Source organism: Chamaea fasciata, unplaced genomic scaffold (assembly GCF_029207755.1).
Source record: "Chamaea fasciata isolate MVZ Bird 193981 ecotype frontalis unplaced genomic scaffold, bChaFas1.0.hap1 SCAF_1, whole genome shotgun sequence".
NCBI classification, from domain to species: Eukaryota; Metazoa; Chordata; class Aves; order Passeriformes; family Sylviidae; genus Chamaea; species Chamaea fasciata.
The window spans coordinates 106082429-106109333 of record NW_027094086.1 but is presented as its reverse complement, the minus strand read 5'-3'; the positions used below and the strand labels follow the sequence as shown (position 1 = coordinate 106109333).

The 26905-nt window shown below is 37.2% G+C and overlaps 1 protein-coding gene across 3 annotated transcripts; it reads left to right on the top strand.

Annotated features, from left to right (window-relative positions):
* On the top strand, window positions 1-26905 carry ANLN (anillin, actin binding protein). 3 transcript variants are annotated; one of them, XM_066192261.1, is made up of 24 exons: window positions 1-89; window positions 4297-4450; window positions 4805-5089; window positions 5505-5851; window positions 6539-6761; window positions 7666-7859; window positions 7996-8103; window positions 8576-8696; window positions 9461-9577; window positions 10136-10362; window positions 10868-11019; window positions 11333-11480; window positions 12138-12273; window positions 12588-12770; window positions 13353-13479; window positions 14272-14320; window positions 14400-14456; window positions 15933-15971; window positions 16345-16366; window positions 17391-17503; window positions 21944-22030; window positions 23550-23657; window positions 25016-25188; window positions 25513-26905. In XM_066192261.1, exons 1-24 carry the CDS (start codon window positions 72-74, stop codon window positions 25634-25636), a joined length of 3312 nt encoding a protein of 1103 aa, XP_066048358.1. In that variant the 5' UTR covers window positions 1-71; the 3' UTR covers window positions 25637-26905. The 3 variants fall into 3 exon arrangements, with proteins under 3 accessions (XP_066048358.1, XP_066048365.1, XP_066048369.1); XM_066192268.1 differs by lacking the exon at window positions 7996-8103; XM_066192272.1 differs by lacking the exons at window positions 21944-22030; window positions 23550-23657; window positions 25016-25188; window positions 25513-26905 and adding an exon at window positions 19137-19324.

Here is a 26905-nt window from a genome sequence, read left to right as displayed (position 1 = left end):
TCCGGTAGCGGTTGGGGCGAGCGGCCCCGGCGAGCGGACCCTGCGCGGGCAGCGGCGGCACCGGTGCGGCCATGGACCCGTTCACCGAGGTGAGGGCACGGCCTGGCCCGCCTCCCCAGGGTCGTCAGTTAGAGGGGGAGCGCAGCCACAGTTAGCGGCAGGCGGCGGGTTGTCAGTGTCGGGAGCCGCCTGGACACGGCAGGGAAGGGGCCGGTTTGGGTCCGGAGGGAAGGGAGTTGCTCCTTGCGCCGCGCTCTCGGGGCGGGATGGTTGCTCCTGGCTGAGCCCTGTCAGCCACCCTCGTTCCCGCTCGCCGCGGGCTTTGCGGGCTTGCAGCGACCCTCTTTCTCTGCGGCGGCCTGACCCTCGCTGCCTTACCCCGCCTTGCTCCTGCCGGCGCCTCCGCTGCTGGGGCCGCCCGGGCTGTCTCCGGTCCTGCCGGGAGAGGACGGAGCACAGAGGGTGATTGGCGCAAGGGTTTGCGGAGGAGAGGCCCTTTCCCAAGCCGGGCGTTTGCCTTTCATACGCGTCTGGCAGATAAGATTTCCAGCGTGAGCGGAAGACTGAAGGGAGCACTGTAGGCACTCTGTGCCTGCCGTACCTAGAGGCCGGATCTTAAGTCTGTCCAAAGTGGAGACTGTCTGATAAAAAATGCGTCCTATTTGGCACTATTGCCACCTGCGTTTGGTCACTTTTCTGGCAAGCACAGTTCTTTTTTTTTTTTTTTTCCTTTTTTTTTTTTTTAAAAAAAAAAGGCTGTTAGTTGTTGGGGTGAATTGGCTGTGTGTTTGCTTGAGTTTTACAGAGGCAAAATTGTAGCAAAATGAGGAATTGACCACCTTGAATCTGTATGAAGGTTGAAGATTTCTTAAAGATGGAATGCTGTACTCTGATTTCATGTCAGAGGTGTGAAGTTTTAAAGGTGTCTTGTCACTGCTTTGAAAAATGTCGGAGTAAAAAGGGCCTTCAATCTACAGCCTGCATAAATAATACCTGAATTACTTAAAAAAAAGTCAAATCAGATACACTGATTAAATATTCTCTCCTCCCCTTGTAAACAGTTTATCAAACTGATATGCTTTAAGTAATCTGAGTGCCCAGAAAAGGTGACTGCACAGATTTGATTTTAAAGAAATCAACCCAAGGGTTGATCTGAACAGATTGAGGGTTATTTAGGGTGTGTTATGCCAAGGCAGTTCTGCCCTATCCCCATGTAAAGTCTTACTAAGTGTAAGCATCTAACGCCTCTTTCCTTAATTGGTAATGAGTGACATGATCCAACTCGTCTTCTGTAAACTTCAGGTCTGGGCTACTGAATCAAGTTTAAAATGGTTTTGTATGCTGGGAGATAGTCCAACCTGAACACGCCCTTCTTGTACATAGCTGACTTTGAAATGCTTTGAAAATGACCAACTGTGAGGCCGCTCCCCAGAGTAAACTTCATTCAAGTGTTAGCCAGTATTGCAGAGTGCATAAAAGCTGCCTTATCAAGAATATTTCTGCAGTGGAGGACATTCCACTGTTGTGTAAAGTTCTGACCTATATTAGTGTCCTAGTATTGAAGTTTAGTAACTTTCCCCAAAGTTCTGTGAAAAGGAAGCATTTTACCACCTATTTTTAAGTATTTGTTTTGTGGTTTGTGTTGCTATTTTTTTTTTTCTTTTGATATAACCTTCCCTTACTTTAGCTGTTTTCAGAGAATATCAGTCTACAAATTACCATGCTCTGTTACTTGCAGTGACCTGGTGAGGCATTGTAAGTGTTGATTATGAAAAACAATGTAATTCAGCCCTTAATTGGCCAAAGCATGCTATTAACTCAGTGTATGCTGATCCCTTTGCAGCAGCACATTTTGTCTCTTTGTCAATGAATTTAAGCTCAAATAAATCTTGCTGTAAGATTCAGTGGAATGTTTTCAAATCAGTTCTGAAATGATGTATATTTTGGTTAATCTTGCCAAAAAAAGCTAATATCCTTCTGAATCTCAACCAAATTATTAATACAAATTGGATAGAGGAGATGGTGTAGTGGGTACTTTTTCAGGATCACAATGAGTGTGCTATTTGTGACTGTTTATAGCTGATTTTGTAACTCACCTTTCTTCCACAAAAGGGTTTGTGTTTGTTACTATAGAATGTTAGAAGTAGTCTAGGGTATTTTGTCCTTTGAGGTAGTTTATACCGTTCACAGAGGCAAGTATGGTTTCCTAGCATGGAGGATGAACAAAGAGAAATAAGGGATGTGGTTGGTTGGGGAAAATTTGCAAATGTGAGGTTTGAAGTTAACTTCCCTCAATTGCTCCCTTTGCTCTATTCTGCTAGTAAAGCAGGGTAGTTAGTGCAAATTCTTGTAATCATATATATGAGCCTGAGTATTTTTCTAATATGTATATTAAAGCATACTTTTGAAAAACTGAGTTGACTGTTAACATTTGAAGTGCAAAGGTTTTTTTCCAATTTTTCAAAAGTGCTTTTGTAACACAGTGGTCCTCTAACTTTGTAGTCCTCAGATTCCTTGAAATAGTAAAATAGGTAATGGTCTCAGGCACATAATGTGTTTCTTGGGGCTGTTCTGTGCAGGGTGAGGAGTTGGACTTCTAGTGGGTCCCATCCAACTTGGGTTATTCTAGGATTTTAGATTTCTATGATACCCTGAAACTTTGTCATCAGAACAGTTGGAGAATGTACTTGTAGAAAGTACCCTGTTGATGAGCTTGGAAAGTAAGCCTCAAGCTGTGGAGTGTGGCTTACTCATCATGTGTAACAGCACCGTTGGAATTATGGCAGTTGAATGGAAAATTTTGAGATGCAAGAAGCCAATAGGAGCTGGAGCTGAGCAACAGAGGCGTGCATTCTTGGGAAGTGACATCTCATTTGTAACAACTGAAACTCTTCTGCTCAACTAACAAAACAGGAAGGAATGTGCCTCTATTTGAATAGAACTGTAGGAATACTGTTCTAAGACATATTCAACTTTTTGCAAGGAGAACTGTTATTTTTAATCGCCTTTAGGATTTTTTTAATGTAGATACTACGTGCTCCTTGCAGCTCTGCATTTTGGAAATAAGGAAAGCTCACTTGTGGACGCAACTAGTATGGAACCTGCATTGAAGGCACTCATGGCATTTCATGCATTTTGGTTTTGGGATTTTTTTCCCAAATTCCTCGTCTTCTGTGAAAGTTAGCAAAGCTGAGATTTGCTTTCACAAAAAAAAACTGTTGAGATTGACATTCTATTTGTCCTGTGTTGCCCTACAATGGAACATTGTTTAAGACTTCAGCCTTAGACAGTTAAAAATGTGAAATGTGTATTTAATTGCTGTGCAACAGGACAGATAATGGCTGGCACAGTTCTCACAATAATTTATGTGCTACCAAACAAGTGCAGTTTATATGCTTCCCTTTAAAGGCCGTTAGTTCAATTGCACAATTTTTTGTCTCAGCCTTAAAACCTAGATCAAAAGAGTCATTAAGTATCCTTTAGATGTGATCAAACTGAGTGATAATGACTTACAAATGCTATTTTTAAAACAAATAAACAAACCACAACCTATTTTAAACTTGAGTACTGTAAGGAATCACTTTGTACTAGTGTGGAACGTTTACTAAAACAGCTATTTTGTATGGAATATAATCAGGGTACTCAAGTTTCCAATGGGTAGGGAATGAAAAAGAATGTTATGTAGCTTAATTGGTATCTCTTTATATGTTTTTCTGCATAGAGATAGCTTAATGAATATTTACCATAATATAGCTAGGTATAATATTAGTCTATTCTTAAAGTTTAAGCTTGAGACAAAGAAATTCACCTTTTGATTTAGAAGGTGTAATAGCATTTTTTCTCTTTAATATTGACAGCCACACTTTAATTTGTTTAACTTTTTAATGAACTCTTGATGATCACTTCAATGTTGTTTATTTTGTTAGAGGGTTAGTGCCAGTCAGGTGACTTGACCAGATGCTTTAGCAATGTGTCAGAAAACTCTGCTAGCAAGACTTGACAGATCAAGACTGTCATATGGTGATTCAGGATACAAAAAAAAATTTACTTTCAAATGTTTCTGATGACTTTGGGGTCAGTAGAAGCCCCTCTTCTTTAATTTTGCCATTGTTTGTGTTCTTTTAGCCTGATTTTCTGTTAGAGTCAAGCTAGTTGGAGACAGTAGTTGATTTAATGACTGAAGTTTGGAACCTACTGGCTATATATGCTAAACAGAATTCCAACATCTTTTACTCTGAGCTGTTACCAGTTAACACACTGGAATGTCTGGTAACATGTGACTTATTGACCACTCAGAGACTCCTTGAGAGAACCCGTGCCAGGCGAGAGAACCTGCAGAGGAAAATGGCAGAGCGGCCCAAGGCGGGGGCGAGACCCACAATGCAGACCAAGAGGGCCAGAGAGCCTTTGGCAGAAACTGGTAACCAGGCACCTCTTCCCAGTGATGAAGGTATTTTGTGGCGTGTTTAATAAAGATTGTTTTGATACCAGTCCCATCTTTTTTCAAAAGGGAAAGTGAAAATACTGATCTTGAACTAAGCGGTGATGCATGCAGTTACCTGGCCACTAGGGCTAGCTCCTGTTTAACTGGACCTGAGAGCAGATGTGCCAGGTCATTAATAAGCTATTTAGAAATAATTGTGCAATGCCAATTAGAGTGCCTTGTGCTTGGTGGATTTGGGAAGGGCATTTTTTTGGGAAGCATACCAGGGTGTTCATAAATCATTTATTTGCACTGCAGTTTTGTGTTGTTGGAAAATATTTTAGATTGTTCGAATACTAATTTGCTTGAATATTTATCCAGTAAAACCAGATACAAAGCCGTCACCATCAAAAAGGCCCTGCCCTAACGATATAGAGACTCAAGCTTCTAGTTTGGAGAATGTACAGCCTGTTCCTTCAAGTTCCACAGGCCATGATTCTCCTCAGATGACTTCAGAATCACACGAAACTGTTTCTAACAGCTCTTCATTGGTTCAGCCTCTTGAGAAAGTAAAACCAAACACCAAGTCAGAAACTCCTGCAGGCCTTTCAGTCAAAACACGTATGCAGAGGTTGGCAGAACAGCGGCGCTGCTGGGATAGTGAGGGTATGTTTCACTTGCTAAGCACCATTGGTGTCTCTCAGTGTTTGCATTGATGATTATGTTGGCTAGAAGAAGATAATTTTGTGTGTGGGAAAGTTACTGCTTTCTTAAAGAATTCTAAGACAATACTAGGGACAGCCTAAAATATTAAAGCTGTTGTCTAGAGCTTAATTTTACACTTTTTTTTTCTACTAGTCTGATGGCTTGCTCCTTACAATGCTGACTTAAAATTAGTAAACTGCTTGATTAAAAATGCTTAATATGCTTAGTCTCACTGCTTCCTGGGCTAGTAGTTTGATTCTGTTGATGGCAGGAACACCTAATTGTTGATAAACTCAATATATAGTATAATGCAAAAGATGCAACTACATCTCAATATATCTTATTAGCAAAATAAACTTGTTTTCTTTTTTTCCAGATCCCTCTGAATGTGTTCCTCTGTCTCCTCTCCAGTCAAAAGATCTGTCTGTTTCTCCACCTAAGCAGACATCTAATGCCCTGGCAAGTGAAACCCCTATTGGGAGAAGAGGCCGTTTAGCTAACCTTGCTGCTACAATTGGTTCCTGGGAAGATGACCTAAGTCATCCATCTGCAAAGCAAAACAATGCACAAGAACAGCCTGGCACTACTTGTTTATCCAAATTGTCCACTACAAGTGGAGCATCTGCTAGAATCAATAGTAGCAGTGTAAAGCAGGAAGCAGCATCCTGTTCTCAAAGGCTTGTTGAGGCTTCTATTAATAAACCAGCAAACTCAAAGAGAGCGGTGAGTGTCTGATTTAGTTGCTGATTAAAAATTGATTTGAGTATTGTATTGGGGCAGACAAATGTTAGCACATAACTGTTTAATCTGAACTTAAAGATTTGGTGTGTGCAGTCAGTCTATTTACAATTTCTGTTTTATTGCAATCCAACATGCTCTTTTTTAACAGCAGATCTTAAACAGCTTAGAATTCCTTTTATTGAGACTTAAAGATGAGAGTACTTACGTGTTTTGTTGATGTCAATGTACTTGATTGCTGCTCTTGACTGTCAGAAGTGGGGCTTGTTATAGAGATACTGGGTTTCACTCTGTAACTTCATGTGGTTGATTGAAATTGAGTCTTCATACAGCAATAACATTTACAATCAGAAAGATGAAATAAGTAGTACCAGACAGTGTTCAATTTCTGCAATGACAATATCTGCCATGTGCATTCTTGTTAAGGGAAATGTGGCATAATACCTGAAATAGCTGGCAAGAGCACCTGGAATCAAATGCTGAAACAATTTGAATACTGAATGGAAAAAAAAAAGTCTGTTAAAAGCTTAACACTTGTTCATGAATTTTTCTTTTGTTGAAGGAATAGGTGTATTAGGTGATAATATGCTGTGCCGATTGCTTTCATTCTTTTTCCTCTTGAGAGCATAAGAACATAAGTCTCCCCTTTTTTTTTCTTTTTCCCTTTTTAAGGATCCAAACAATTTTTTAACACAATCTTCAAGAGTCGCTGCTCCCTGTTCTAAAGAATCTAAAGTACAACAACGACCAGCAGAGAATCCCTGCAGTCCTTGGAAAACTGAAGAGCCTACACAAACAGCGAAGTCAGCTTTGCCTCAACCAGTTCAGTCCAAAGCAGAGCCAGTCAAAGGAACACATGTGCAACTTGAACCTAAGGGTAAACCCACAACACCAGGTAGGCTATTTTTCGGCCTCAGTAAATATTCATTTAAATTAGGCCTATGTGTCCTGTGTTGAAAACTACATATTAGTTAAGAGTTTAAGGTACCATATCAGATAATGCCTATTTTCAGCTGTAACTTGAGTAAAATGCTGATGAGTTCTGTGATAATTATTTTAAGTTGTATGGCTTCTGTATTTTGCGCAGAATGTTTTCTTGAATATGGCTTTAGTAACTCTTAAGAGCAAAAGCAGCCTAACATGTTAATTGAGATTATTCAAAAGTTTATTTCAGATTGTTGGTTACTACATGTATCCATTCAATATAATGTTAAGCGCCTGCATATTTAGAAGAAATCAAATCTTGGTGCCACATAGGTGCTCTAACTTTGCAGTGTCTTTATTTTCAGTGATAGCATTGATGTCAAAACAAGTGAACATCCTCAGTTTTAAATTCAACTGCTTGTTATATCAGAAACCTGGACTAGCAGCTTGAACTCTTAAAAATAATGGCCAGAAAAAGCAAGTTTTAGATATGCTGACAGTAAAAGATAAGCTCAGTCAATCAGGGTGGATGCCAAACAACATATCCTCCTCATGTACTAGAATGATTATCTCTGTTAAAGATATAAGTGGTGCTTATATTGTTCTAGAGGAAATTTGGAAAAGACAAACCAGTTTAAATAACTGGTGTATTACATGTGGACTGTCGTAAGAGAGAGACATCTACTTGCTTTGATTTACTGTTTTATTAACATCACTATTACGATTTACGTTTCAGGTTCAGTTTGTATAAAGTATAATGGAGTAAGAGCTGTAAAGGAGAGAGCTTAATTGCTTCACTGGGAACTTTCATCAAGATACAAAGTGATTTCTTTAATTTTGAGATTTCTTTCAAGGCAAAACAATTGTTCTTGTAGGGGGATCAGGAATTAAGCCCTTCCTGGAACGCTTTGGGGAGCGCTGTCAAGAGCGTAGCGCACGCAGCCCTGTTACGAGTACTCCAGGGTGCAGAACGCCCATTGTCACCCCAAACACAAGGACAATCCAGGAGAGGCTTCTCAAACAAAATGAAAATTCCTCTACTGCCAGTTTAGCACTTCAGCTTAAACAGGTATGACTTGTTACATTCTTAGCTAGCTTATAAGTTTGGGGAAGGTTATTACTGTTCTGCACTGACCTGAAGAATCTAAAATGTTGTGACATCTTAAAGCTGTCAGCTTTTCTCCCATTTCCCTTTGTTTGTTTAGGAACGTGAGCGAGAACTTGCATGCCTTCGTGGCCGATTCGATAGGGGCAATCTGTGGAGTGCAGAGAAAAGTGACAGTTCAAAGAGGAAGCTTCCAGAAGCTAAAATGGTAGTGTGTTACCTCATCAATCAAAATATGATACTCAGAATTGCTTTAACATATTCTGAATACAGAGTTAGGTGTGGAAGTATGTATAAGGGATAAAAACCTATGCTTTGGGAGTGCCCAGGCTGTGCAAGAGCACTTGTTGAGTGATTTGTATGATTATTAACAAACTATTAGTTTTGTTATCTCTTGTAGAATCAACTAGGACAAGTGATACTGCTTTGAGCCAGTTAATTTATTTCCTTTTTGATGATGTTAAGTGTGGGGAGTTTTATGTTCTCTAACTGCAAAAGCAAAAGAGCTCCTCACACAAACATTTAATATTTACTACTTCAGCTAAATATCTTAGATAAAAAATCAGGGTACTGGATAGGCAGCATCTTTTTCCTAGCAGATGTTAAAATGCATTTCTGGTAGCTTTTTTAGTCACTTTGAACCCTACCTCCTGAATGCGTTCTGTTTTTATTCTTGCCAGGAAAGCCAATCTCAGGCTAGTCCAAAACATCCTCCTAGTTCAGATGCCTCTGCTCTTGGGTCATCAGAAGACACATCAGCAGGTGACAGGCCAGCAAAGTCTCCCAATGTGGAGTCTTCGGGTGAGAACTGTCACAGTTTGCCTGTGACTAGTGCTGGACAGGAGCACTGCACTTGATATTCATGAGCAGAGAAAGAGGCCAGTAACACTGATGTGCGGAACTGGACCTCTCCTTTGGTTACTGATTATCTTATCTAAATATTCTTGTATGATAGTAGTATTCTGCACTCCTGTACCATTTTGTAGGATGGTAAGGCAAGAATTGTCAGTTACATATTTAGTCTGTCCTGTACAAGACTATCCAAATTTCCACCAGAATCTAATGGGAGGAAACTCTTCCCATGTGGGTATCCCTTTATGACATTAATTTTTATGGTAGCGCACACGAAAAGAATTGTGAGGTGCTCCCGACATCCTTTCTAGTGCTTACAGTGTGGAAGAATCTCTCTGTGAAAAAAATGTGAACTTAATTAACACTCTTGGTAGCCTGTTTTCTTGTAAGATCTATCAAATATCCTTCTAGAAAAATGGGGTTTGCATGCAGTGGTTTCTGTGTAGTGGATTTTTTTTTTTTTTAGTTTTCCCTTTTTGCTCTTTTGTGTCTGCACTCTATGGTTTCAGCATTGTTTCTCGGGATGTCAGTTTTCTGATTATAAGATAGAAGTCTAGATGCACAGGTTGTGGAGGGTATTCGAATGGTTTTTTTCCGATGTGTGGCTAACTGGAATATTTAATCTAGTGGTCTTTTTGTTAGTAAAACTTCTAAAATTCAATAACTAAAATAAAGGCTAGGCATAATACTTCTTTTCTTTGTAATCCCCTTAGATACTTCTAAATGTGAAGAGGTTGATAAACCCAGTCCTCTGAAGATTGCTGAGTCAAAGAGCCCTGTAAAAGTGATGTCTGTCTCAAAACTTGAACAACTTGATGAGAAACCTAAAGGTTTGTATTGAGTAGACATATATTAATGACTTAGCTCTCTGTTGCCACTTGTTGAAGACAGTGTTAATATCCTGCAAGTCTGAACAATGAATTCACCATCCATTTGCTGATCCTCATGTGTTCTGTAATGATATAAAACAAATTAAGAAATTTATTATATAAAACAAATTGTGGAACTTTTATCATACATAACCCTTCTCTCTTGACATTCAAGTCTTCAAGGAATACTAAAAAGCTGATATTAAAAGTTCACTGGGAAAGAACAGAAATGACTGCTCTACTGTTGGACTTGCAGTTAAGTTTCAGATATATTTGAACTGAAAGGTTGGAATTTGTCTAAAATGTGTGTCTTTTCATTCCCTTTCTGCATTGTTTATACTGTATATGTAAAAATAGTATATTAAAATAGCCATGGAATTGTACTTTCAGATTCTATATGCCCAACTGTAAGAAGTGCTTTTTAATCAAGCTTGCTTGAAAAGAAAAATGAGTTTGCTTCCCTGTTTGTTTAATGAGAGTCTTCATGTTGCTAATATATTTAAAAATGTCACCCTTCAGATGAAGTATACGAAGGCAAAATGCATGTGGGTGATGAGATGAATAGCTCAAAAGTGATAAATGAGATTTTTGAAATTCTTCAAGAGGATGGTCCAGACATAGAAAAGCTGAAGAAAGAAATGAGCATGAGCCTGGAAGGTGAAAGTGATGAGGATGAGCAGGAAGAGTCACTGAATATTTCATCAATGTCTCTGTTAACCCCTCTAGTGGAATCTGTTGGTTCAGAGGTGAGGATTCAGGGAGGGTAGGGAAGGGCTTGTTTATCACACAAAGATGTCCAACTGGCTTGTGAGTTGTGACATTTTGTCGTATTAGGATATCTGGGCAAATAAAGAACTTACAGATTATATTTTGCTAATGAAAGCATAATGAGGCAAAGTTATTTTTCTGTGAAAATAGTGTAGCATACTGGATGCTCTGCTAAACAAGTGGTCTTCTGCTAAATCAAACCTATTACTAGTATTGGACTTGCAGTGGTATACATGCATTCGGTGAAGTAATTATGTAACTGTACTGATTTGGAAATGAAAGGTGACATCTCATTGAGTTCAACAATGTTAGTGTCCTTGAATAAATAAACTTGCTCTGTCTCCACACTTGTAAAATATCATCTGTTAAATAGTATTAAGCAAATTTACTGTTTATGCATAAAACAAGTAAAGGAGAGAGAACACAGATGATATTACAAATATCTGTTCATATAATAATAATAATATGTTTTATTTTCCTTAGGCCTTTGGTTCTCCTTCTAAGTCAACTGGGGAAGGTAGCAGTATCAGTGATGTGAGTCTGAAGTCTGAGAAGTTCCAAAGGACTAGAGTTCCCAGGGCAGAATCTGGAGACAGCATTGGCTCTGTGTCGGAAGATCGCAACCTTCCTTATAGGTAACAAACACAACCCCCCACCCTGATTCTGTTAGTGTACTTATTCAAACACTGGCATTTTTAACTCTTCTAATGATGCATACTGCTCAAACTACAAATTAAGCTTTTTTTTTTTTTTTTGCAAGATCTCAGCCTTTATCAAAGATTGTGTGGTCTTTTATGTTACTTAAACTTAAAATCAGCTGATAGAATGCTTTCTTTAAAGCCATTTAGGCAAGTTGGAAAACTTCATTATATAATACATACCTGTATATATATTAAAAAGTGCTTGGCACACCTGTGAAACATTTTGTGGGATTTCCTTTCTTAAAAGTGTTGATGCGTACAGATCCCAAAGATTTAAGGAAACTGAGCGTCCTTCAATAAAACAAGTAATTGTTCGCAAAGAAGATGTTGCTTCCAAACTAGAAATGAGAAGAAATGGTCCATCTGATCAAGTCAATATCAAAAAGAAAATACAGGTACCCTATATGCTTCTTAAAATCCTTTTTCTAATCTACTGTTTCCAAATTTAATTGCCCCTGTGAATGTCCAGGACATTAACATGCTGCTTAAAACTGCAAAATTAGGTTGTTTAGCATAAGTATCTTAATGTAGGGGATGATGATGCATAATTTGAAGAGCTAATGTTTCTCTTAAAAGGATCATGTTACAGATTAAGCCTGTAGAGAACAAGCCATTATTTTGAGAAAGGGATGGAGAATCTGTCTCTTAGTACTGCCTTTGAATTAGCCAGAATTTGTAACTATCTACTTTCAGTAGGTAATATTCTGGTCTTTGCTAATGCTTTGTTCCTCTATATTGCTGATTTTCTGGTTAGTACTGCTTCCCCTGGTGAAGGGAAGACTAGATGGGATATGGAATGTACAATATTAGAGTCTTTCACTCCCTACCAAACCTCTGAGATAAAAAAAAAATTGTGCTGCAATGTTCTTTTGCCAAAGTAAATGGTAAACTGCAAGGCTTTTGTAGTCTGTCTAAAGGATCTGATTTTCTTCTGAAGTATTGCCCCCCAAAAATGCTCGTCTTGAGACATTTCCTTGTTTGATTTAGGAAATCTTGAGAGATTTCCTAAATCTCTCTTCTTGGTAATTATGTTTACTATTGGTTTACTCTAGGAACTGAACAATGAGATCAACATGCAACAGACAGTGATTTATCAAGCCAGTCAAGCTCTGAACTGCTGTTTTGATGAGGAACATGGAAAAGGGTCACAAGAAGAAGCAGAAGCAGAGAGACTTCTTCTCTTTGCAAGTAGGCTTTTATACTCAAGTTCAATTCTTTGTAATGAGCATTTAGATGGTTCAGAATTTCTTCCCCATGCATTTATTGTGTTACATTGTGGTCCTTTATTAATAGTTCTTCACCTGGGAAAAAGAACAGGATAGCATCTGTTTTGTCTCAGCTCTTTTCATAGGCAAAACGATGTGTTTTGTGATCTTGACCCTTGTATTCCTACTGCACTGTAAAATTATTAACATTTAAGTTGCATTTTACGTACTTATGGCAGAAAAAGAATTGTTCAGTGCTTTTTCTTCTGTAGAACTAAAATTAATTTCTTCATGCAGCTGAGAAGAGAACTGCTTTATTGGAAGAACTGAATAGACTGAAGAGTGAGGGACCACATAGTAAAAGAAATAAAGCTGCTTCTACGTCCGCCGAATTTGCTCCCTCCAGGGGGTCTGTTTCCATTTCAGAAATGCGTCTACCTCTAAAAGCAGACTTTGTATGTGGTACAGTTCAAAAGCCAGGTAAAACTAGCAAACAAAAGCTTTATTTCTTTTCTCCTCCTTCCTCATTCTCCCAACATATATTTCTGGTTCATTCTCCTTGGGCTTTGGGGTTTTTTTTGTCTTCTGCATTGATGTTCTCAGAAATCTAAAATAATGAAATATTAGCTATTAGGGGTACTGAAAATTTGGCTATTGCATTCAGTTCATCTGCTTCTGACTAATTTTTCAATGTTTCAGTGAAAGTTGATAAGTGATTAAGGTGGCAGACCTAAGGAGCATAAAAGAACTAAGACTATCTGCTGATCTGACTGAAAGTTCTTCCTCTCCCCTTTCACACACTGTTTAGTGTAGGTCTGGCCTGAGATGCCCCAGGCAGAAAAGCAGTTGCTCTGAATCCTGTGGAGACAATTTTACTAGTAGACATAGCATAAAGAAAATAAAATTGTTGTAAGATTAAGCTTATAAGCAAGTCTCAACTGTAATTAAATGTTTTAAGTAGGGTGAAACAGAGATGTACTTAATAGCAATGCAGTACTTGGGGAATTTTTTTAGATACTTGGAGTCCTCTGGCTAACCAGACCATCTGATGTGTACTTACAGAAGCAGGAAATTACTACTATGTAATAATACTGAGATCTGGAGGAGAAAACATGGTTGCAACTCCATTAGCAAGTACTGCCACTTCCCTGAATGGAGATGCTCTTACTTTTACTACAACATTTACTATGTAAGTATAGAAAAACCTCTTTTTTGAACCAGTTTTAACTATGATAATGGAGCATGCATAAAAACATTTAAAGTCTTAGTTATAAGAATGTCATAATCTGCAAAAAAGTGTGGAGAGATTGTGGTATAGCTATTTCCTTCTTCAAAAAATAGCTGGAAGGCACTTAGGAAAGCAACCTAAACTTATTCAACCATCCATCAGCTATTTCATCTCTTGCATTTTCTGCCTTTTGTTCTTTCCTGGAACACCTGCAATGACAGATGGATTGCTGTGCTTGAGATGTTTTTCTCTTTTGCAGCAACTAACATTTTATATAGCTATTTGGTTTTGGTATCTGGAAAAATAGTGCACTTACAACTATAACTTCAACTCTCACATGTCAGCTGAAAAGGTATTGTGAGTTCAAATGGCTGTTTGTTATTAAGTCTTCAAAATAAATAAACAAACTCTGGTTTTAAAGTACAGTTTTACTGGAATTTTCACTTGAAGCTACTTACTCAAAAAACCCAGTCTGTGACAGGGGAAGGTGCAATCTGGGAAATGGTAGATGCGTGTTATCTGCCCCTTGTCCTCCCCTCCCGTTTTCTTCTCTGAGTTCTGGAAAGTATTATTAGATAGTAATGGACTAAAATCTTCTTGCTCCTTGGATGGTTATAAGGAGCAAAAGAGGGAAAAGTGAAGAGCAACTTAAAACCCAACAAACCCAACCAAAACAATCAAAACAAACCCCACAAACCAAAACAAAAACGTTTTTGCTTCAGTATGTTTAACTTGTTTTTTCTTCCCTTCTAGGCACGATGTGTCAAATGACTTTGAAATAAATATAGAAGTTTACAGTTGGGTATGTATCAATTCCTGTCAAGAGGAGGTGTAAGGGAGAATGATGTGCTGTACTTTATCAATACTTTCTTGCCTTACAGGTGCAGAGAAAAGAAGTTACAAGCACTGATAAAAGGAAAAAGACAAATAAATCTAAGGTAAATGAAACCTGAAAATCAGTATGTAATGTTTCAACAGAAGGTGCACTAGGAAAACTGGCTGATAGTCTTAGGCAATCTGTTGCTTGCTTATACTCCATTCTTGGAACATCTGCCATGACAGATGGGTTATGGAGACCTACAGTAATTAGTAGATTGGACCTGCAGCACTTGGTTGAGTCTGAAATATATTGGTGGGGAAGAAGTCTTACTAGTTCTGCAAAATGCTATGCTTTGCCGACTTTTATTTATTTACTAGGTGTGGGGCCTCCGATAGGGATTTATTGCCCTTTTTCTCCGCTTCAGTTAAACTATGCCAGTCAATATGCACTGCTCTGAAGTTTGAGTTGTCTTAAAGGTTTTATTGATCAACTAAAAACTCCTCTTTCTCCCCAGTATGAAGTATAAGCACTAGATGCTTACTTTTTAAAGCAAACATTGTTTTAATCAGGGTCCGCATATCAAGTGATTGTGCTTTATTAAGGATGTGTAAACCTAAAAAAACCTTTCGTGGAGGTGGTTTGGGTTGTTTTTTTGGGGTTTTTTGGGTTTTTTTTGTTGTGGTTTTTTTTTTTTTTTGGTAGTGGTTTGTTTATTTTGGGTTGTTTTTCTTTTTTTTAGGGGGGGGTGTGTATTTTTCTTCTTTTCTTTATTATAATAGAACACATAAGGAATTAATGGCTTCAGGTCTCATTTCCTCCTTGACAAGATATGTCACTTGTAAAAACAAGAAACTTGGGTGTCTTTTAAAACCATTGGAATGAGTACTTAAGTCCTGCGTCTGCAAGCAGCAATAGGAAGTTTCTTTATTTTTTGATTTGGCACAGTGAAAGCCTCCCAGTGGTCTTCCACCTATTCTCTAATAAAAGTTTCAAGTCTCAGGGTTTACTTCATTCCTTTGCTGTAGTTTAAAGGAATTTTTAGTTGAAACTGAATGATTTCATGCTACTGTAGGTAAGTTGCTGATATGAGGTTATAGGTTTGCCAGTGGCATCCTCTATCTGCTTATTGACAAGCTGATTAGACTTGTCTTTCAGCCTCAATAAGTACATAATTTCAGTTTGTGTTTAATATTCCATCTTACTTAAACTTAGATATATGGAACTTGAAAATACTGATGTGTAACAGCAGTATATTGAACATATCCGTACTTTTATTGTTAACTATTATCTTTAGTTAAGCAAATGAAACTTTGAAATCCCATTACATAGCTTAAAAGGCCTAGTAAGATTATGCTGGTATGCTAATCATTGCAAGCTAATGCATGCTTCAACTTTTCGGCAGTAATTATTTTTGATATGGAGCATTTCTTCCACTGAGATATGTTATGTCCAGTCAAAACCCAAGACTTATTCATAGTAGTGAGTACCCATTCAAAATTTGAGATAGGCCTTCAGTAGTTTCACTGTCTAGTTTTCATGCAAATGTGGACAAATTCAGTAGCAAATGCATTTATCTTCTTGTCTTCTTTTGTAGGTTATTACTCCAAAGAGATTATTAACATCTATTACCTCAGTAAGTATGAATATAGTATTGTAACAAGATCTGATTGTGAACCCTTCCAAAGGCCTTGTTCTTACGCAGACTAGGGCTGTGCCCATAACAGGTTCTTTCTGTCCCTTACATAAGGCTCTGTTAATTTGTCCAGTTTTCTGCCAAATTTTTCAGTCATCAGCTTAAGAAAGAGCTCTGTTACATATGTAATGCTGGAAAATGCAGTTACTATACATTTTTTTAGACTTTTTTGATTTTTTTTTTTTTTTTTTTTGCTGTTTGATTGGGTTTTTAAAGGTACTTCAAATCTAATTTCTTTTTACCTTGGCTTTGTCTTCTGTAGAAACTGTCAGAAGTACTTTTTCACTAAGCTTTTATTTCTCTCTCTTTCTAGAAAAGCAACCTTCTTACTCCAGGTAAGTAGAAGCTAAATATCTTATGCCAGGATGAATAATCTACACTTGTTGTCAAAACTACTATATCAATAAATGATACTTGTAACCGATGACAATTTATGAGTAAAAACCACTAAATTTTCCAGCCCAGAGACTTGCTCTGTGCTTGTATCTGAGTTATCATTATGTTTAGCAGAAGAAATCTTTACAAAATCAAAACTAAATTTGGTATTAGATATCTGTGGCTTACATTTTTTTTTCCTGAAAGTATGCGGTCAAACTACTGTAATGATTTTTAAAGTAGAGAACTAGAGTCTGCTGTCAACAAAGTAATACAGAATAATTTGAAAATATGAACAGATCCTGAAATATTGCTTGTGTGTAGTGTTTTATATATATTTATATATAAAAAACATGCATAAACTTGTTTATGTATTTTTGACTCTTGACAGGGAAAACCAGCAACTCTAAGTGTTTTTCTAACTATATAAAAATGTTATACACTCCTTTGAATAAAGTATGAGATACTTGAGCTAGCTTTTGCAGAAATTGCAGCAATAAGGAGCTCATGAACTAAATCTGGAATGTCTATCATGCTGCTGCAACTAGTAAGATTCCAGAACCTGAGCTTACAGTGTGTGTTTCTCTTGATGTAAGTGCAAAGGACAGGCATACGAGTTCTGGAAGATTGCAGTGTGTTACTTGAGAACAGGTTAAGAGATTGAAAAGTCATGTTCCTACTGCAGGGCATGTGCGCTTTGTAGTGAGCTCCAGCATGCCCTCCATCCCCCATAGACTTAGAATGCTTTGTTTTCTCCTTTGTGGATGTCTTCAAAGCTTGTTTCTGAAAGAAAAATTCTACTGAGGAGGAATGGTGTATACCAAGATTCTCTCTGAATGTGCTGCTGGGCTGCACTGCAAAGGACACTTCTGGAGTACTGAGTAGAGCATGCATACAGTAGTGCAAATAAAGTACTTTTTTGTAAGCCTTGCAGCATCATGATTGTGTGTTTTGCTGTGACTTCACTTTAACTCTTCTCCACAGCAATGGCCAGTCCAGGTGGCCCAAATGCCATACGCAGTACGAATTTCATCCTTGTTGGATCCCACAAGTTATCACTGTCTTCTGTAGGAAATAACAAATTTGCACTGGACAAGGTAATGGAAATTATTGGTTACTAATCCAAAGGTAATTGCGTACTCCTAGAAAAATGAATGAGTCTGGGTTTACTTTTCAGGTGAAAGTACCATCCTAGAAATGAAACATACATATTGATTTATAGATATATTATTTATATACACATTAAAAATTTTTGCGTTATTTTTACTTGCATACGATTTCATATGAATTAAATGTAATTTTTAGATAAACAGGGAGACTTACATTACTGTGCTAGATTCTCCTTCGTTTCTGAAGCTCAGTATAAGGTATGGTTATGCAAAGATAATGAAGGAATATAATTACTGATTTGCTTTCACTGACAAAAAATTGATGTATGCAGTTGGCATCTCTATATGTTGTCTTATTGTTGCTCCTAGTCTTGCAGTTATCGCTAAAGGCATTTTTACATGCGCTAATGATAATGAAGTATTTGAATTTTTCTGCACTTAAATGACCTAAAAATTGCCATTTGAATATATTTAGGAGTATGAGGTTTTCCTTTCATATCCCAATTAAATTTGTAGAAGTAAATTATCTTAATTTTTTGAGAGCTATTATTGAGTTTTATGCCATTAGTTCCTTGTCTAAACAGAATGTTTATTGGCTTTTGCTATGAGAAGTTTAAAAAACACATCCTTATATTCATTGTAATCTCTAACCTTGTAATATCTAATATGTAAAACCCATTTTAATAGATGTTTATGCCAGCAGCAATCCTAAGGTAGTTTAAATTAATTCAAATGTTACTACAGTTTATGGTAGTACTAAATCACAGCTTTAGCTACCCAAACAGCAGTATAAGAATAATTCTTTATTTTGGCTAATCAAGTCTTATTGTGATGATAGTATTATTGCAATTACAGCTTCTGGTGAGAGATGAGAAAACAAAAACTAGTTGTGTTTGTGCATAAGCCTTAAAACAAAATATCTCAATAATTCCAACTTGCATTTTAGAAGTTTTGCTTTTTGTAGGTAGAAGCAGATTCCTTTACTGAAACAGCTGGTAGAACTTAATGGCTAAATTGCACTGTTGTTACTGACTTATGTGAATTTCAGAAATAGCATCTTTGGTTCTTCAGCATAAGTGTTCCTCTTAACCAGAACAATATGCTGAAATCTTTGTGTATAGCTTCCTTATTGGAAACCCCTTGTTCGTGGAGTTAATGGAATCAGCTTTTGCATTATATTCAGTTTAGGTTCGGACTTCATTGGTTTACATTGTATGACAGGACACAGGACTGGACTAGTGAAATATAGCAAAAGTACAGTGTTCAAAAAGAATTCCAGGTAAACTATCACTTGGTTTATTTTTTGCAGATGCAGTCTTACAGTTATCTGGCAAAAAGGAGAATTCTTATTCATTACTTGTTTGGCTCTTTTTTGGTTAAATTACTACCTCAGTAAAATTTCAGTTTTGACTTGGCCTATGGCTGTACCAAACAGCTGCTTTTTACCTTGTTTCATGCATTTCTAATATGGAACAAACTGATGCCACAGTGGTTTTTTTGGGTGTTCCTGTTAAAATTCAGGTATAAAGGACCAAAATATACTCATATATAAATGTGTCCATTTTTCTTCTAGACCATAACTTTACACTAATTGCATTGAGCATGTTTCTTTTTTCCCTAGATAAATTTTGAAGGGGAGGAAAAAGAACTGTTGGGCTATTTGTTCCAGGACAAGGTTGCTATGATCCTTTAGTTCATAACTTCAAATAGGAAACTGCTTCCCTAGTGCATGTTGCTCATTTCTGTCTGGCCTTTTTTGCAGCTTCTTTTAAAATCTTCAGAGAAAATGCTTACAAAGATTTACTAACTAAACACAAGATGTTAGAAGCCTCTAAGACTTGCAGAATTCTACCCCTTGTCTTCCACAATAATAAGCATGCTGCTAGAACTCAGTGATTTAGATTGCCTAGGGTTTTTCCTTAACTAGCATGTTCCTTTTGTCTTCCTAGATCATTAGAGGAGGGTGTTTCTTGCTTTAGAACAAATCAATGTGTTTCTTAAAGATTTCTAGTCAGGAAAATTGATCCAGCTTCTTCATGAACTGCACAGAACATAGAATCAGCTGCTGTGCTGATAAGAACCTGAGAAAAATGTCTGTTAGCCTAAATATTGGTTTAACTCAACTTGTTGCTGCTGAAGAAAAAATCTCTCAGGACCTAAATAATCTTGCTTCTCATTCTAACCTTGTTCTGACAAGACATATCAAGACATTTGTTTTTTTAAGCAAAAAGTTCTAAAAATACTAAGCATGTAAAAAAATGACGTCCTTATTTGGACACAAATGTGAACTTAAAGTATTTTGGTTGGTGTATATGTTCTTGGCTTTAGAAATGATGTGACTTGATATCCTTAACAGAAATAATTTGTCTTTAACCTATGAAAATAGTTTTATCTAGTTAATAGTTTGAGTCCTTCAGAAGAAAGTGTTTCAGATGAATTTTCATGTTTTCTCTCGAAATTAAGAAAGTGATAATTTTAGTACCGATCATCTTCTTTTTTTAATCAAAAGTCTCCTAAGAAACCATTTTTTGAAATTCTTGAGTTATCTTGAGACCCTTTACAGAGAGTCGTCTATGACAGTAAGCTATGTTCCTGTGGCAAATACCTGAATGACCACACCAGAATGCAAGAGAGCCTAGTGATGGGCTTTACTTTTCTTTTCATCTAGCTGGGTATTTGTCAAACTGCTTTCTTTCCATCACCTTTAACCCTTTGAAAGAGATACTTTGTTAAGTAGAACTCAGTATTTTCTCTTTATGTGTACAGGAGGGTGTTTTGAGACCTGTATTATTAATTAGTAATGATGTTTTAGGCTCTGCAAAACTGTGTTGTTTGTTATACAACCTCTTTGGTTTGCCTGTCCCACAGTTCTTCACTGGTAAACATAAATTGGATTCTTCTCTTCTGATGTAAAGCCTAAAGGGGATGCAAAACCCATAAGCTTGGAGTGGGGAATGGCCAAACATCCCTGAGGCTCCCATTCAGAAATGGGTTTTACTGTGTTTTATTAGGGTTATATGCCATTATTCCCTGGTGTAGCATGTAGAATTATAGTTGTCTTTGCTGACAAGTTGCATCAGTGCTGGATTTTAAATATTTGTTACGTGGAAGTGTTTACTATTTTTTGCTTCAAAAGTGGTCATGCAGACTCCTACCTAGTGCTTGGAATTTTTCTGTGCTATACCATTCCTGTTGAGTACAGGAGCAAGCCATGCATGCCATGTTAGTTGAGTAGATCTAACATATAGAAATTATTTGATCATCTGCTTGTGCATGTGTGTCTTATGTCTGGGAGGAAGCCGCAGAATGTCTGCAATTCAAAGGTGATTGATTTCTAACCGCAACACCTATTTTGGTGTTATGCAGGACTCACTGAAGCCCACAGATGAGCACTTTTAACTAGCGGGGGTTACTTCTGTTCACCTTAACTACTAGCAAAATTTAGGTCCATTTGATTGGCATTGATTCCATAATTCTGAAAGCTATTTTGTTACTGCGTACACTTGTCTGTGCCTATTCCCTGGCAAACAGCTCTTTTTGTGTATTTGAGTAACAGCATCAACCTTCCTGGTTTTTCTAGATTCTTACTCAGATTAGCAATAAAATACAGTGTGTAGAATACTGTGCAGGTCATCATTTGCTTGTTGAAGTAGCAGTTTGCCTCAGTTTCCTTGTGGGGCGCAAAAAAAAGGGATTTAATGATGATTTCATGGGAGTAGTCAAGGTAATGAGGCATTGGGTGTGGAGGGATTGGGGGAAGCTCAAAGGCAGACCTTTGTTGCATGCACTTTTTCAAAACTCTTGACTATCAAATAACTGTTTAACTGACCTCTGGTACAGTAATGAAGCTACTATTTGTTTTCCTCAGGGGCCAAAGATAGGACTTGGGGACCTTTTCTGATAGAAATGACTTAATAGATGTCTTTAACAACTTGAGTGCCAGTTGAGAACAGTTTTCATTACTTTTCCCCTTTCTAGTTTTTTTAAAACAAAGATTTATCTGAGTAGGCACTACTACATCAGTATCTGCCAAAACTGCTTATGGTATCAAAGTACTATTCCTGTTTAAGCTCACTTTGATATTTTCCAAACAACTTGGTGTCAAACTGAGGCAGAAGCTTGAAAGGTGTGGACTGGTGCCTTCTGTTGTTTCTAACCATGCTTGGAGTGCCTGTTTTTTATAACAGGAGTGCATGTTTGTATATAGTGTCCTGAGCAAACTAATAAATAATTCTTGGAAAGCTTCTAAATGAACTTGAAACCAAAAGTGATTATTACTGTCTTGCTTGAGTCTTGACTGATTGCTGCTTTCCAGCTGAAGGTCCTAAGAAAAAGACAGTGCTAACATCTTGGTGCAGGTGGCTTGCTTGAGCTGGTAAGACTTAGTTGAGAGGTGTCAAAATTAAATGATTGTTTTACATTTTGCAGGTTCCCTTTTTGTCTCCTTTGGAAGGTCATATATATCTGAAGTTGAAATGCCAAGTGGACTCTTTGGTGGAGGAGAAAGGGTTCTTGGTAAGGTATTTACTGTATTCACTTCAAACCTCTGCCTTGGAAATTACAGGTCCTATTAAATGTAGTAGTTTTTTGATGTCACTCCTGTGTTTAAATCTTAAATCTGGCTTGATTTTTTTGGGGGGGGGGGGGGGGGGGGTTTCGTCCCTGACCCAGACCACAAATGTTTCTTAGTTTATCTTCTAAACATGTCTAAGTTAAGGTTACCTTTTAAGAGTCTGTGTATCTCTCTTCTAAATACTTGTTGATTGGTTATTTTGAACTTCAGGTAACCTCCTCTTACTAAAATCTGTGATGTCAGATGAGATTTTAATTTCTATGGCAGAATATTTTACAGGACTCTTTTTATGTGTTCTAATAAAAAAAGAAAATTGGGTTTTTTCCACTGTGTTCACAGCCTTTGAAATGACAAAGAAACAACAGTATTTTTTTGAGAAACATCTTGTGCGATTCTCTCTAAAATTGGACCTAGAAAATGCAGCTGATACTTGGGCCTAAGAACTGGAACTGTTGAAATGTCCACAAGATGGCAGTAAATGTGCTATGAAAATGAAACACTAATATTTACTGTTATTTTGGTGTTTCCAGATATCACGATTTCTTTAGACTCGTTCCAAACACTGCTTTCTGTCTCCTTTCCCTTTACTTAATTGAAGTTCAACAGATTTCATTAGATGCAAACATTTCATGTACTTATGGTATTTGCTGTCCCATATTTCTGTGTACTAATTTGAGACAGTCCATATTTGCTTCTACTATAAAATATGTAAAACCTGAAGGATGCATACTGAGTTTGTTTAGAGTAAGGGTTTGGTAACTTCCTGCACCATTAAAAGTTATAATCTGAAGTGTGAAGAGTGAGAATCACAGTACACACATTAATTAGAAAAAAAGTTCTGTAGGAGTTCAAGAGGTATCAGGAATAGAAGTCAGATACTAAACTCTCTATTCCAATACTAAGGAAATGGGGCTTGAAATTGACAAAATCCAGTATCCAATAGAAGAACTGCCAACACAGACATTTAAAAATCAATTTCTAATTTCCTTTGAACTGACTGGACTCTCTTGATTGTGGCCTCTTGAGTAGCTGCATTTTTTTTATTCCTGATTTGTAAGTCAAAAATGCTCAAATATCTAATAATAATAAATTGTTTTTTGAGCATGTTTTGTGAACCATTCATACTGTATATACCATAAATAACCCTTCTTTGCCTTAAAATAATTGGAATGCTTGTCACCATCAACATGAAAATCTGATCATTTTAAACGGCAGTGAGAGGTGCCTTTTAGCAAAAGGCTGCAGATGTGAAAATGATAGTGTGAGCTAATTTTCTATGCCATCTGGAGAATAAATATACTTGTCCTGGTAGAAGCTTCTCTCAGTATAATTTTTTTTTCCTTCTCTTTCATTTAGCCCTATGAACGGTTGCACTTACAGAACCATTCTGGTAGAAAAATAGTCAAGTACAGACCAAGCTCAAGGTACAAAGTTACCCTATTTAATTTTTTTGTTTTTAAGACTATGTTTGAAGATGTCAGTGGATTTGGAGCGTGGCATAGGCGCTGGTGTGTGCTGTCTGGAAATTGTATCTCCTATTGGACATACCCAGATGATGAGAAACGAAAGGTAATGCTGTTTTGTAAAGTGTAAGTCTAAAGCTCTCTAGTACCTTACAAAAATATCTGTTCATTTTTAAGGACAGTAATGTTTAGGCTTTAGACTGGTAAAGCATGGGATTCAAACTCCTAAAGCTTCCTTGGGAATGGTGGAGACTTGTCTTCATAAAGCTGATCTAAATCAGGGCAAACATAGGAACTGACTTCTCTGTCTAAGTAGGAAAGGGGGAAAAGTGATGGAAGATCCATATTTAATTTTCCCTTTAGTCTCAAGGCCTTCCATTGTGCTCATCAAATCACTATTTATTTAATTGAAATTGATTGGACTTGCAGGGCTTAATAAGCAGACTGTATCTAGTTGCCTTAAGTTTTAGACAAAATGATGACTAAGACTTAATATGGTGAAAAATTAGAGTGGGCCATTCTTGCATACTGCAGAAGCACAGCTGTAATTATTTATTTCACTTGAAGTCCTTGTCTTCTTGTGGCTCCACATTGTAGCTGGAACTGATGCTTCTTAAATGGTTCTCACGGAAACAAGTTCTTGTTCAGCTAATGACACAAATCAGAGGTTCATCTGTCACTGAAGGTGACCATTCTTATCTCTTTAGCGTGTTCCTGAAGTGTAATAAAATGTTTCCAGCTTCTTTTGAAGACTGCTTTGAAGAGCGTTTTTGTGACTCACTGAAGTTATTTGCCATTAAACACTTGTTTATTGGTAGAACATTTTCTTTCCCAGACTCTGTGGCAAACTCTGGTCCTTTTGGGACTTCTATGCCAATCCAGATGCCTGAGTTTAGTTTCTTCCCTGCTAACAGAGAAAGACCATATGCTGATAGTTGACATTGCCAAAATATATCAATGTACTTTCTTTCCTTGCCAGGAGAGAGGGAAAAATCTCTGCCTACTGTAAGACAAGATTGTAAAAAAAAATAATAAAAAAAAAATTAGTTAAGCAAGAGGAAAGTTCCTATTTTGCTTTTGTCTGCAAGGAAGAAGCTTTGGTTTGTTTTCCAGATTCTGTTCTGGAAAATATTCTAGACTTCACTATTGCTCTGAGAGTCAGCTGTATTTTGGTGATCTACAGAAATATAACACTTATTAAATGGATCCCCTCACCCCTACTGTATCTTCCATTGTGCAGATATAGATGTAGCTTATAAATATCAGTATTAGGCCATGATTACTTTAAATTGCAGAATGTTTTTTAAAATAAATTACTTACAGCTGCACATATATCATCTTTTTGTATGGAGTAACTGAGGGAAGTATGTTCACTTAATGTCGTCAAAGTTGTCAAAGCATATATTGTTCAGAATTACTATCCATAGCAGTGTCCTTGACTTGATGAACTGATTTCACTTCCAGCATCCTTTGGGCCGGATAAACTTGGCTAACTGCACTAATCATCAGATTGAACCTGCCAACAGGGAGTTCTGTGCCCGTCCCAACACTTTTGAACTAATAACTGTCCGACCTCAGAGAGAAGATGACCGAGAGACTCTTGTCAGCCAATGCAGAGACACACTCTGTGTTACAAAGTGAGTGCATAAAATGATGGAGGTTGTGGGAGGGGGTTTTACCTCATGTAATAGTTTTAGTAATGTAGGAGCTTTACAGCTTTGTCATAATGATGCAAAGCTCCTTTAAAGCTAAGATTTGGGGTGGCACTTGAACTATTTTGTTTACTTTTAGTCCTGCTTTCTAGAAGTGGAAAGCGCTAGGTGGCTTGGTAGCAGGATTGCTAAAATTGTTTGACTTAAAAATTACCCTGCCATTTGGGCTTCTATGGTTGATCAGCTTGACATTTGTCACAATAACTAATTGGAGGTGGAGAATAATCCATGGGGTTCTTTGCCTTCTAGGAACTGGCTGTCCGCTGATACTAAGGAGGAGCGTAACCTTTGGATGCAAAAGCTCAACCAAGTCCTTGTTGACCTTCGCATGTGGCAGCCTGATGCCTGCTACAAACCTACTGGAAAGCTTTAAACTTGGGAGGGGAACTACACAAGAAAATAATTTAAATGAAAATGTGGGAAGTCCTCTGGGTCACTTATGCTTTAAGTTTGAAAGAGTATTTAACATTATACAGGACTATGTTATGCAGTATTTTTATTTCACTTAAAAAATTTTAAAACCTTTTTACTTCCTAGTTTTGAGTATGGTAGGAAGCAATTAGCTGTTTCTAAATGTGCTAAATATTTATATAACTCCTGTTTTGGAAGTCTTCTGGCTAGGCGCATTCTCTTTCATGAACAGCTAAATTACTGTAGGAAATCACACTTCAGGGCAGGAAGGGAGGCACTAGCTAGTGAAAGACAAGCGTTCTGGATAACTCAGCTCCCTGAAAGAAACTATAGTTCAAAATACTCTTAACAAGGATGCTGCTGAAGCACAAGATTTACTGCTGTAGCATTTGTTGGAGTTCTTTTGTAATGATCAGGCATAGAAGTAACTAGTCAATTTTATTCTACAACATGCAGTATAGATAATTCTGCTTGTACAGCATCCTTGTCATCAGAACAAAAGACGTGCACAAGATATTCATACTACTTTTGTAATTTCTCATGCAGACTAGTATGGATAAGTGCATGGCATGTACACTATGATTTGCAGGTGTGGAATTATGTATGCAGTATATTGCACTTTGATAGAAATGGAAGGTCTTGAATATTTTTGTTAGGACTATTATATAAAAAATAATCAAACAGAAAAATTTAGGTTTAGGGTTGCATACATCAGTGTTTCCTGGGACTTGTGGTATTTACAAGCTAGGATTCTCCATTTGAGAACCAGGAATAGGTTAATAGGTTGTAAAAGTGCCCATTTTTTGATTTTGTTTAATAATAGGACTTTACAAAGCTGCTATGTACCAACTAATACTCCACTGGCTGGAAGAATGGGTCTTCCTCCCCATGACAGAAATGTCCAAAACCGCATATAAAAACAGTACTTCAGACCCATCATGAAAATGGCAACATTTCCCAGTTAAAACTTTCAGTTTTCACAGCTTCTCACTGAATGTATTGTTATACCAGCTCATTACTTCACTAGGAATGCAGTAGTGGAAAATTTAAGATTGCTATTGCTATTATATATTCACACTCGAAACACTAAATTCTGTCACCTTACACTGTTTTCATCCTGCCCCTTTTGTACTTGCTTTTAAATCTCATTTTCTTTTCTGATGTCTTTAAATATTTCCAAACTGTGTATTGAGATTTATTTTATTCATTTAAAATAAAAAGTAAAACCCTT

Coding starts and splice junctions, on each gene's coding strand:
- ANLN (XM_066192261.1), top strand. Junction 7,860..7,995: donor TAGCACTTCAGCTTAAACAG/GTATGACTTGTT, acceptor TTGTTTGTTTAG/GAACGTGAGCGAGAACTTGC. Junction 15,972..16,344: donor TATTAACATCTATTACCTCA/GTAAGTATGAAT, acceptor CTCTCTTTCTAG/AAAAGCAACCTTCTTACTCC.